A 13,313-nucleotide genomic window follows, 5' to 3' on the forward strand; every position below is an offset into this window, starting at 1 on the left:
GTTTCGCCATGGCGTTCCTCATTTTTTGGCGCTTTAGGACCATAAATTAGGAATTTAGGACGATTTTTAATTTTTCGTGTGCTAATTTCCACGCCATCTTCATGAATTCGGGGGCGGGCTCTGAATCGCCTAAAATTTCTTCGGTCCATCAGAAAAGACTTAATGAACAATAGTCATTTCTTTGCCACGACCATCCTTATTTTTGGCATTTTAGGACCATAAAATAGGAATTCAGGACGATTTCATATTTTTCGTATCTAGTCCATGCGTTCTTCATGAATTCAGGCGACGGGCTCCGAATCGTCTAAAATTTCGTGGGCCCATCAGAAATGACCTAATGAACAATATCTATTACTTTGCCATGACCGTTCTTTATTTTTTCGTATTTTAAGGCCATAAAATAGGAATTCAGGATGATTTTCAATTTTTCCTGTACTAATGTCCATGCCATCTTCATGAGTTCGGGCGACGGACTCTGAATTGCCTAAAATTTTGTGAGCCTATCAAAGATGGCATAATGAACAATAGTCATTGTTTCACGATGATTGTTCCTCATATTTGCCGTCTTAGGATCATAAAACAAGAATTCAGGACGATTTTTAATTTTTGTGTGCTAATGTCCACGTCATCTTCATGAATTCGGGCGACAGGTTCTGAATCACCTGAATTTTGTGGGGCCGTCAGAATCACCTAAAATTTTGGCGTTTTAGGGCCATAAAATAGGAATTCACAATATTTTCTAAATTTTCGTGTGCTAGTGTCCATGTCATCTTCGTGAATTCGGACGACGGGCTCTAAATCGGCTTTAAATGTGTAGTTGAAATTTCAGGTCAAGTGAAAGGGATATTTATGTATTTTTCCTAAAGACAAACCCTTGTTTATTTTTCTTTAGGTACTTCAAAGATAGGATTAATGTGCTTTGAAACTACAATATGCCTTGGCCATGCATATTATGGATTTATATGAGTGCTCAATAGTCAATATAATATACAAATTTATAAAGGAGAAGAAATTGTGAGTAAAGCTCCAACTGAGCTAAATCCAGATCTCCATTAATGGAGTCTGTGACACAGCAATGTCGTGAGAGGAGTTAGCAACAAACAGAGAAGAAGGGAAGAAGAGAAACTGTTTCTATTATTCTGAAAAAAATTATTGAATAAATAACAGTACAAGACTATATATAGCCACATTCCTAATCATCACTTAATTAAGCTAAGAACCTTAACTAGTGGCAACTAACTCCGACAAATGTAACAACTGGCTAACCTTCTCCTAAACACATTTAACTATTCTCACAGAAATATACCATAAGACAAGAAGTTAGACAACAATAATTATTACGATTTCAGGTAAAATAACATAGCATGAAACAACTATAAAAAATTTACTTTGTCCCCCCTACCCACCCCGGATAGTACAATGTTGACTAGTGTGCTTTGGTGTAACCGTGGGGCTGGAACCAAAGAAAGACTGTATTCGGTGTCATGCAGCTATCTCGAGCTCATTGAACACTAACTTTCTTCTTTGCTTTTCTAATCGTCGAAATTATCTCTCTAAAAAAAAAGAAGCCAAATTTAAAAAAGAAAATGAAAAGAAAGGTTTCTAACCCCTGCAAAGTCCTTATCTTTCTTGTTCTTGAAAGATCAACTTGGAAGCTGACACTGAGCTGCCAAGTCCAAGGTCAGTTACATTACTCTTTCTTGAATGGAACTTCTGTTGTTGAGAATTTTTACAGTGAGCAATTGCAGCCTGAATTGGGTTCTCATCTTCAACCTCTGAATAATACACATTTCTGCTTCTCATTAACAAATTATGCACATCTTGATTAATCCCATTTGAATTGTTTGAGGAGCCAGAAGAAGTAGAAGAAGAAGATTTAGATGTCAAGAATCTTTTAATAGCTCCTGAGAATGATGACTTTCTTTGATTTAATGCACCTTTATTATGAATAATTTTCCCAAATATTTCATTCTTGGCTACTAATTTGACACTATTATTAATCAAACACTTGAGATAACCTTTGGAAGACTTAACTTTTGAATCAAATGAGAGGTTCTTGATAAGCCTAAGCTTTCTTGAAGTCCACTTTGATTTTCTTGAACTAATTTCATCATCTGTTGAATAGCCAAAGAAGTAATCTTCTTGATTATTGAGTTCCCTACTAACATGACAAGATTGGGAAAATGGGGTGTTAAAAGATTGTTCAAGATCATCAAAACTTTTGCTAATATGAAGAGATTTTTTTTTGCTTGGATTGTGAAGGATATTCTCAAGCATTTGTAAACGAAAAGGGAGGTGAAGTGGGAGGAGTTTTCCATTGTAAAAGAGCTCATCAGCTGTAGATATTGAATTATTAGTGACCTTACTATCAATAAAATTACTAGGCAACATTTGGAATTCAAATTCTGATGATCTTGCTGCTTGTGGTGGAGAGTTGGTTTTGAAATGGAATAAAGAAATGGTGGAATTTGATGAACTAATTACCTCCAATTCTATGTAATCTTCTTCTGCATTATTTTGTGCATCTTCCATTGTACATCACACTTTTTCTCTCACTCTCACTCTCACTCTGTGTGTGTGTGGGAGTTGGAAGTACTTGAGTTTTAAGAGGCAAATGAAGGAGAAGGGGACCATTTTAAAGATGAGCAAGATTACACCGGTTAGAATTCACTCGTAGTGTAAATTTTTTTTTTTTAGGTTGTTAGTGTATGTAAGTTAAATTCAAAAAAATAAGACAACATCGACAACAATATATTCAAGAATTTTCGATATATATAATTCATCTCATGATATAAAAGGGTCTTGTTCCTTGGTCATATAAACGTGTATACTTTTGTTAATCTATATACATCAATAATGTAAATGATTTTAACGCGATCACATCATATTGTATCGGATAATCTATTTTCAAGATTACAAATCTCACTTCTTATGAAAGATTACTTATAAATATTTTTCATGCTAAATATTATGTAAATTTTATTTTAACAATATCAAAAACCTCGTGCTCGAATCTTTGGTTCTTTTATTAAATGGAGATATACTAAGATCGAATAACAATTCTACTGTTTTTGTTTAAGGCTCATTTCGAACACTGTTACTGATATGATAAAGAGTATGGAGTTATTTACTTTCTGGACCTACGTATTAAAAAGCTCTTTAACAATTCAAGGTGGCTGAACAGAAAACATTTAGAACAGATTAATACACCATCAAAATATTACTAGACCCCCACCCAACACATTACTTTTTTCCTAGAGGGAATTAAGTCCAGCCTACGGACAATGACATAATTAGCTCATCTGTATAGTTAATTTCCAAGTTGAAACTTAACTAACTCATTAATGATATCTTCAAGACGTTATTTAAGCGGGGTAGATGTTTTTTTTTAAAAGAAAATTAATTTTATTAATAAATCTTTGTGGAACAGTTTTATTTGTTCCCTTGATTCTTCTTCCGAATTATTCTCCGTGATTCGAGGTTGGATCAACATATTTCTTAAGTATAGGATGATGCGAACCTCCTTAGAATATATTTGATCTTCACGAAAGTTGAGCGATGTGTGGATCTTCTTATATCAAGAAGTATTCAGCCGCACTCTAAATTGATCTCGAGGAAGAATGATCGGAATTGAGAATTTGATGTATTGATCTCTTTGTGAAATTCCCAAGAGTACGAAATTTTCGAGTTGTGGTGCAGATTGAACTCTGTGATGATTCTGAACCAATTGTTGCTAACACACATCACATTTAACCAAATTTGAAATTTAAGCTGTTTCAAATCCTACTGCTATGGCCTGGTGTACGTGTCCGATGTACCACAACAAACACAGTATTTAGCTTTATAAAAGGGTCACTATTATAAAATAAAGACTATAAAAGAAACAAACTGAAAATAAGTTGACCACGTCCAACTATGCCTTATAAAAAGGACTAAGCGGCCGTTGTAAATATAATCCGGTTTACAAGTCTGGAATCGAATCCCACAGAGAACTAAGGCATAACTACAGTTGTTCAATATTGCAAAGAAACACAGATTCAAAAAATTTTCTAGTTATAAAGATTTGATTTTTATTTCTACTAATTAACTAGCAAATATTATAAAGCAGTAAAATTATCAACTAACATGGATGAAATTCTAGACAAGACTAAGGAGGTCTAGAGTTATGATTTCCCCAATTGTCGGAATCTTTACCGCTACATTTCCTATAAATTTGCCCAAGTCTTCTCTACCGATCATGAGCACTCTAATTGTCGTAACTCTCTCCCGAGTAATTACCACAATTTACTAGACATATTCTCCCGAATTATGCTAGCTGGTATTAAGTACAACTCACTCAGATCGCACCAAGGTTTCGTTATCCCTGATCCCACCTTTAAACCTCCGTATTGATCCCTCATATACATTTAGGAGTGATATTGTTCAACAACTACCTAAATATGCACTCTCTCCCGAGTAATACATACTAAATAGGCACAACTAATTGAGGGCCCTTCAATCAACCATAAGAATAATATAGTTGAACAAATAGAGAAAATACTACGGCAAATCTATATTAACGTAACAAGAAAATCATCCTTCAATAGGTTCCATCAAAACCCTAGATTAGGAATTTAGCTACTCATACTCATAGTAACAATATTCCAAATATTTTGCATAATTAAAATACAGAGTAAAGATGAAAAGATGTAGAAATTGATGATTCTCACTCCCAAGGGGTGATTCCACCAACTCTTCTTGTCTCTGGCTGCCCAAGTCTCCCAAGTGGTATTTTTAGGTCTATTTATATGTGTATAAGAAACCCTAAACGTGTAGGCCAAGTCCTAGTCAAATCCGGAATGAATTAAGTCTTCAAAACTCGGATTGGACATGGCCTCAGGCCTGGCGTTGCCAGCCTAACGCCTGAATTTTGGCTGGCCACGCCAGGCTAAAGCCTGGTTCAGCCTAGCCTCACCAGGTCTCTCTTTTTCACTGTTCTCGAGCACACTTTCAACGTTTAAGTATCCCTTTTGCTATACTTTCATCTCCAATTCACCTACACATAAAATAGACTCAATTATGCGCAAATAAAGTATAATTTATCATTAAAGCATATAAAATGCAAGGCACATAATGTACGAAACTATGGAATTATAGCCACACATCAATACCCCACACTTAAACATTGCTCGTCCTCGAGCAATCAAACTACACTTATAGACACAACCTTTTTAAGCAATTCTCCTAACTCATTACACCAAAAAATTTTAAAATAGTTTAAGCACACAAGTGCGACATCCTCGCCTCAAGATTCGACTCACAAATGCCATGCCTTATTCACAATTCACTTACTTACTCTAACATGGATGTCAACAACATTACCTTTCCTTTATGAATCATTTTCCCTCACCCAATCAAATAGCTTAGTTCCACACACAATGAATTTTAAGAACATAGGAACTCAAGATAGACAAAATTCACTCGCTCTCAGAAATAACATTCATATGCCACAAATGATGCACCATAGGCTTGCTCGTAGTGTAATACTCTACTAATCGAGTTCATTCAGTCTAAGATCAAGAAGGACTTTCATTGGTTGTAATGTAGGCTGCGGGTCGGGTATGATACATTTGGATATGAGTGACTACACCTCCCTTAAGCACTTTAATACATATACTTTAACACTCAAGCCCATACTTATGTCAAACCATAACTCCACCTTCACCTCAATATATATTAACTCCATATTTCTTTAAGCACAATTACATCAAGAGTCACCACTATCAAGGAATATTTTTCACTGCAATACAACTAGTTTTTCTTTTCTTTCTTTTTCAATTTAAGTGGCTCTTACTTTTTCAAAACAGTGCACCTTTCTCCTTATTTCATTAGTTCCATGCAAAAGCCGAACCAACCACCCCACACTTTAACTTTTACAAAGTTCATAACAATTCAAGTGCTCATGAGAGGTGAAAATGTTCAAATATATGGTCGATTAAAACAAAGGGGTACGACTTATAATGTGGTTACCAGAGAAACAAGATTATAGGCTCAACGGGGTTAACTACGATACATAACATTTAGGTGGGTAAACTTTATATATCTGGCTTAACAAAGAAACGCCTATATCACTTCCTAGACTGAACAATACTACTATTTCGCTTTGCAAACTCATGGGGCAAGTTCTAGACATCAAATGCAATGCATAGAATACATACAAAAACTCACACAGACATGGCACATCATTCACTCGGGATTGGTTTCATCGCGACACTCGAGTCAAAGCAGTTAAATAAAATTAGGAATCTACGATTTAAGGTATTTATGCTAGAGTCAAAAACCGAGCCTAAGCGTCACAGCCATAGTACTAACTATTCTCAAAGCATAAGAAACCTAAGAGAAATCGTTGCAATTCAATTCATCTCACACTAGCTCCTACTCCTAAAAAATAATAAACTAACTATACCCGGTTCAAACAAAACCCTTGAAAAAGAATCGCGGTATAAAGAAAAACCAAGGAGGAATTACTACACTACCTAAAAAAAATATTTTTGGTATTTTTTCTCTAGACTTACTTCCCTCAAGAAAACTGTCTAAGAGATCCATCGTCGGGAAGAGTCCAATTTTTCTGTTTTTTTTTTTCTCTAGAAAAAAATAAATTATTCAATTAAACTAACACAACTAAAATAGCATAGAAAGTCGCCCAGACAATCTCCTCACCCCACACTTAAAATTGTGCATTGTCTCCAATGCACACCATAACTAATAAGAAGGTAAAAGAAACTCCCTGGTAGGCCAAAAGCCGAAGCACCAGCAACTCACGGGGTACTCAGACTTCTCCCAGGCTTGGTCCTTCGTGCGGGTACCTCATACTTAGTTCCAACCATCTAGTTTGCTGTTGCATCCTTCCAATAGCTTTGCTTTCCATGCTTCTAGAAAATCAAAAATTGACACTACAAAAATAAAAAAATAAAATAAAAGAAAGCAGTAAAGCTGTGTTGCCTCCCAACAAGCGTTTGATTTAACTTCGCGGCACGACGCGAATCACTTTCTGCCTCCACTTTGAACTTATGAATTGGACCCCAAGTTTTGATTCTGCTCTATGATCATGCTCTTGGGGTGGTGGAACGAATCTGACTGGCCCAATAAAATAATGTAGTATTCTGCACTTCTTGGCCTTTAGATGAGATGTGTATTCCCGACTTTCTGGCAAGAAGATTTTCAGAATGTAGGCACCTTGTTCCTCATTCCTTGACTCCTCAAGTGGCTTGGATGACTCTATTTCTATATCATCATCCAAACACAATGTGGAAAAATGCTTGTAGTGTGGACCAATGCGCTCAACTACATGAACATTGGGACTGTCTACATCCTCAACACTAATGACACTAGAGTCAACTAAATATGTATCATCAATGTCCTTGCTTGACTCTAGTATCTCTTCTACAACATCGGCATCCTCAAATTCTAGTTTGATTGATTGTTGGTGTTCTACTATGGACCCTTCTATTGGTACCTCAATTTCTGCATCTAATTCACGCTCTTCTTGGATACTATTCACAATATTAGCTTGTTGAGCATTAAGATCTTCAACCAGTTGACTCACTTGAACTTTCAAGTTGTGAATAGTTTCTTCTTGCCTTTCTATCTGCAGCTGTCTTTTACTATTTTGTTCCACAAGGCACTTTAACATATCATATTGTTCCACAAGGCACTTTTGCATATCTTTGATCTCTTTCAGGTCATCATTCCTGGGTTCTTTGTTTCTAATAAATTCACAAGAAAAAGAAGAACCATCAAAGTAAGGGGTTGGGGGAACATAAGAAATATAAGCACAACCATGAAAGTGACCATCTTGACCACCACATATATCATACACATTCCACATATAAGATTGAGTTGGTGCACATAACTCGCTCTCGGAAATATTTTGACAATTTTACCCAGGGTGGTTTCCTCCACTATATGCATAAGAAGGATCAAAAGTAGAATTATCAACATCAAAACTCACATAATTCCAAGATGCCATGTTTTTAAAATTAACAAGTAAAACAAAAATAAAAAAAATAAAAGTTCAAACTTGCAACCTAGCAATATATACACCTACAGCTAAACCGTTAGCTCCCCGGCAATGGCGCCAAAATTTGATCACGCCCAACTATAACTTATAAAAAGGACTAAGCGGTCGTTGCAAATATAATTCGGTTTACAAGTCCGGAGTCAAATCCCACATAGAACTAAGGCTTAGCTACAGCTGTTCAATATTGCAAAGAAATACAGGTTCAAATAATTTTTTAGTTATAAAGATTTGATTTTTATTTCTACTGATTAACTAGCAAATATTATAAAGCAGTAAAATTATCAACTAACATGGATGAAATTCTAGATAAGACTAAGAAGGTCTAGAGTTATGATTTTCCCAATTGTCGGAATCTTTTCCGCTATGTTTCCTATAAATTTGCCTAAGTCTTCTCTACCGATCATGAGCACTCTAACTGTCGTAACTCTCTCCCGAGTAATTACCACAATTTACTAGACATATTCTCCCGAATTACGCTAGCTGGTATTAAGTATAGCTCACTCACATCGCACCAAGGTTTCGTTATCCCTAATCCCACCTTTAAACCTCTGTATTGATCTCTCATATACGTTTATGAGTGATGTTGTTCAACAACTACCTAAATATGCACTCTCTCCCAATTAATATATACTAAATAGGCACGGCTAATTGAGGGCCCTTCAACCAACCACAAGAATAATATAGTTGAACAAATAGAGAAAATACTACGGCAAATCTATATTAACGTAACAAGAAAATCATCCTTCAATAGGTTCCATCAAAACACTAGATTAGGAATTTAGCTACTCATACTCATAGTAACAATATCCCAATTATTTGCATAATTAAAATACAAAGTAAAGATGAAAAGATGTAGAAATTGATAATTCTCACTCCCAAGGGGAGATTCCACCAGCTCTTCTTGCCTCTGGCTGCCCAAGTCTCCCAAGTGGTGTTTTTAGGTCTATTTATATGTGTAGAAGAAACCCTAAACGTGTAGGCCAAGTCCTAGTCAAACCCGGAACGAATTAAGTCTTTAAAACTCGGATTGGACCTGGCCTCAGGCTTGGCGTCGCCAGCCTAACGCCTGGATTTTGGCTGGCCTCGCCAGGCTAAAGGCTGGTTCAGCCTGGCCTCTGGCTGGCCTTGCTAAGCTAAAGGCTAGTTCAGCCTGGCCTTTGGCTGGCCTTGCTAGGTCTCTCTTTTTCACTGTTCTCGAGCACACTTTCAACGTTTAAATATCTCTTTTGCTCTACTTTCATCTCCAATGCAACTACACATAAAATAGACTCCATTATGCACAAATAAAGTGTAATTTATCATTAAAGCATGTAAAATGCAAGGCACATAATGTACGAAACTATAAAATTATAGCCACGCCAGGCTAAAGCCTAGTTTAGCCTGGCCTTTGGCTGGCCTCGCCAGGTCTCTCTTTTTCATTGTTCTCGAGCACACTTTCAACGTTTAAGTATCCCTTTTGCTCTACTTTCATTTTCAATTCACCTACACATAAAATAGACTCTATTATGCGCAAATAAATTTTAATTTATCATTAAAGCATGTAAAATGCAAGGCACATAATGTACGAAAATATGGAATTATGGACACACATCACAAGTATAGAGGGGCTGAGGGGGATTGATATTTTATTCAACTTTTAAACTGATATATATAATGAACTGAAAACTCCTCTATTTATAGAAGAAAGGAAGTAGATGCGAGGCTTTTCTTCAGCTGCTTGTAAGTTGTCTGCATGAGCTGCTTGCAACCTGCCTGTTTAATAAGAAGCTGCTGCAAATCATTTCATTGAGTTGCTTGCAACCTGCATGCATCAGCTGCTTGTAGATAAACTTCAACAAAGTACTAAATGGATAATCTTCTTCAGGAAGATTATCTATAGCGGAGTAATAAATGGATATCCACAAATAATAGTTTCACAACACTCCCCCTTGGATGTTCATTAAAGATAATATGCCTCGTTAAAACCTTACTAGGAAAAATTCAGTGGGAAAAAACCTAGTGAAGGAAAAAGAGTACACATATTTAGTAATACGCATTTCTAGTTGCCTCATTAAAAACTTTACAAGAAAAACCACATGTGAAAAAATCTTAGGAAGAAAAAAAGAGTACAACGCGTATTTCACTCCCCCTGATGAAAACCTTGTTTCAAATATTTGAGTCTGCGCATTCCAATCTTGTATACCATCTTCTCAAAAGTTGAAGTTGGCAAAGACTTAGTGAACAAATCTGCCGGATTGTCACTTGAACGGATTTGTTGCACATCAATGTCACCATTTTTCTGAAGATCATATGTGTAGAATAATTTTGGTGATATGTGCTTCGTTCTATCTCCTTTTATAAATCCTCCCTTTCATTGGGCTATGCATGCAGCATTGTTTTCGTATAAAATTGTGGATCTTTTATCACATTCCAAACCATATTTTTCTCGAATGAAATGAATCACTGATCTCAACCATACGCATTCCCTACTTGCTTTATGAATAGCTATTATCTCAGCATGATTTGAAGAAGTAGCAACAATAGATTGATTTGTGGAGCGCCATGATATGATAGTACCTCCACATGTAAACACGTACCCGGTTTGAGATCGAGCTTTATGGGGATCAGATAAATAACATGCATCTGCATAATCAACATGATCTACACTACCTTTGTTAGCATAAAATAAACCCATATCAAGAGTTCCCTTTAAATATTGCAATATATGCTTAATCCCATTCCAATATCTCCGTGTAGGAAAAGAGCTATATCTTGCTAGTAAATTAATAAAAAATACTATGTCAGTTCTTGTAGCATTAGCAAGATACATAAGTGCACCAATTGCATTGAGATAGGGTGTTTCAGGACCAAGGAGTTCCTCATTCTCTTCTGGAGGTCGGAACGAGTCCTTATTCACTTCAAGTGATCGAACAATATAAAAGTGTACTCAATGGGTGTGCTTTGTCCATATAAAAGTGTTTTAAGACCCTTTATGTATATGCAGATTGATGGATAAAGATCCTGTATGCTAAATGTTGAATTTGCAGACCAAGATAAAGTTTTGTCTTTCCAATATCTTTCATCTCAAATTCTTTCTTAAGATATTCAATTGCCTTTTGGAGCTCTTCTGGAGTTCCAACAAGATTTATGTCATCAACATAAACAGCAAGTATAACAAATTCTGATGCCATTTTCTTTACAAAAATACATGGACAAATAACATCATTTATGTAACCTTCTTTCAACAAATATTCACTAAGGCGATTATATCACATGCGCCCAGATTACTTTAAACTGTGCAAAGATCTTTGTAATACATTTTCTGAGATTTTGAATTTGTTTCACGTATTTTAAATCCTTCAGGGATCTTCATATATAATTAATCAAATGAGTCATATATGTTATGACTTACATTTAAATGGCATGACATCTTCAGGTGCTTGGACTACAGGTCCGATCCTCACAATCTTTTACAATATTGTGCACTATATCAAATATATCGTTGACGATCATTTCGTATCAGTTCGCAAGCGACATAGCTTGTTGAGATCTCATCACTTTATTTATTTTCAGGTACCTGAACTTCTTCTGGAGTTTCATGAAATGTTATGTTGTGGGATCTTCCAGAGCTTATTTCCTCCTTATTATGATCATTTTGATCATTTGCTTCTATTCTTTTCAAGGATTGTTACCTTTGGAACCGATTGGTCTACCACGCTTCATGCATACAGTAAACTCTATCCTTCAGGGACTTTAATTTTAATAGGAGCATTTGCAGCTGGAATATGATATTTAATTTTGGATCAGTAAATGCTTCTAGCATTTAACTTGAATTATCTTCTAAGTGAGGATCATATTAATGATAATTCGATTCATATACATATTTTCTAGCTATTTTATTCCACCCCCCAAATGTTAGAAAAACTAACTCATATCCCCATTCTTCTTTGGGAAACATATCTTTGTACATTGTGGTAGAGAAATTAATCATATACCACATATCAAAAGTTATTAAATAGTAAAATATTTGATTTCTGATCCTAAACCAATTGTGAGGGGAGGACTTATCATATTTTGTTGGTCTGATGCATACAAGTGTTGTTGTATGCAATTTAGAAAATCTTATACCAACACATGAGGCCTTGTTCTCATAAGCAATAGTTTAGCTATTCATATGAGGTATTCAATGCTAAACTAGCTTGGATATAAATCAACATCATCAAGATGAACTATCTTGATTTCATAATCTGAAAACTATGCTCTTAATTGAGAAAGACAATTTCAAATGTCAAACTGCATGTTGACAATAAACATACATGTAACCATCTTATATATGCATCTATAAGTTATTCACATGATAGGTGAATGGGCCCATATTCACCTTTTATATATTCCAGAATTCGGAAATTTTAGTCCCAACTTTAGCTGGTATAATCAAGTTATTATGAGAACAAGCAACACAAGAGAATTCTTGAAGAATCTTCTAGTTCTTCAGTATATGCTTATCTGAATTCTCAAATAGCTCATTTAAAAATGGCAAATGAAAACTTCAAGTTTATCATGGCATGTGTTATCTCTAAGTAAACTTCTGGTTTACTATGGCATAAACTTTTGCATCAGTAAACTTCTGATTTACTGTGGCTACTTTTGTATCAGTAAATTTCTGATTTACTATGAGTGCTTTTACATTAGTAAACTTCTGGTATACTGTGATACATGATGTAGTACAAACTTGAAGAATAAGGCGGGTAACTTCTCACATACATATTTACCCCATATGATTATGGAAACATGAAGATTTTCAATCTTTCAATCATTTGTAGTCTCAGTATGATAGTCATATGTATTGATTACAGCTCTATCTCAAGATGCAATATTGCTCACGTGGATAAAACAAAATTATTAGAGCATCATAACATTTGTAGTTAATAATAGTTGTCCATACAGAAAATACTTAACATGCGAAAGCAAGATTAGAAACGAACTTTGTTCAAAGTTATGAGATTTCTAGGTACATCTACCTAAGGCAGCTTTGGCTTCCATCGTCTTTTGCTCCAAATTATCTCAAGTTAGAGATAACTATACATTCAAACATAGAGACTCGTACTGATAACGTGTTATAAAATAAAGACTATAAAAGAAATAAACTGAAGACAAGTATAGAGGGGGATTGATATTTTATTCAACTTTCAAACTGATATATATAATGAACTGAAAACTCCTCTATTTATAGAAGAAAGGAAGCAGTTGCGAGGCTTTTCTTCAGCTGCTTGTA

The 13,313-nt window shown here is 35.3% G+C and overlaps 1 protein-coding gene across 1 annotated transcript; it reads right to left on the reverse strand.

Moving 5' to 3' along the window:
* Positions 1–1,620: 1,620 nt before the first annotated feature.
* On the reverse strand, positions 1,621–2,532 carry LOC104113994 (probable membrane-associated kinase regulator 4). The gene has a single exon (XM_009624334.3). The coding sequence runs from the start codon at positions 2,530–2,532 to the stop codon at positions 1,621–1,623; it is 912 nt and encodes a 303-aa protein (XP_009622629.1).
* Between the last annotated feature and the right edge of the window lie 10,781 nt (positions 2,533–13,313).

Source organism: Nicotiana tomentosiformis, chromosome 4 (assembly GCF_000390325.3).
Source record: "Nicotiana tomentosiformis chromosome 4, ASM39032v3, whole genome shotgun sequence".
NCBI lineage: Eukaryota > Viridiplantae > Streptophyta > Magnoliopsida > Solanales > Solanaceae > Nicotiana > Nicotiana tomentosiformis.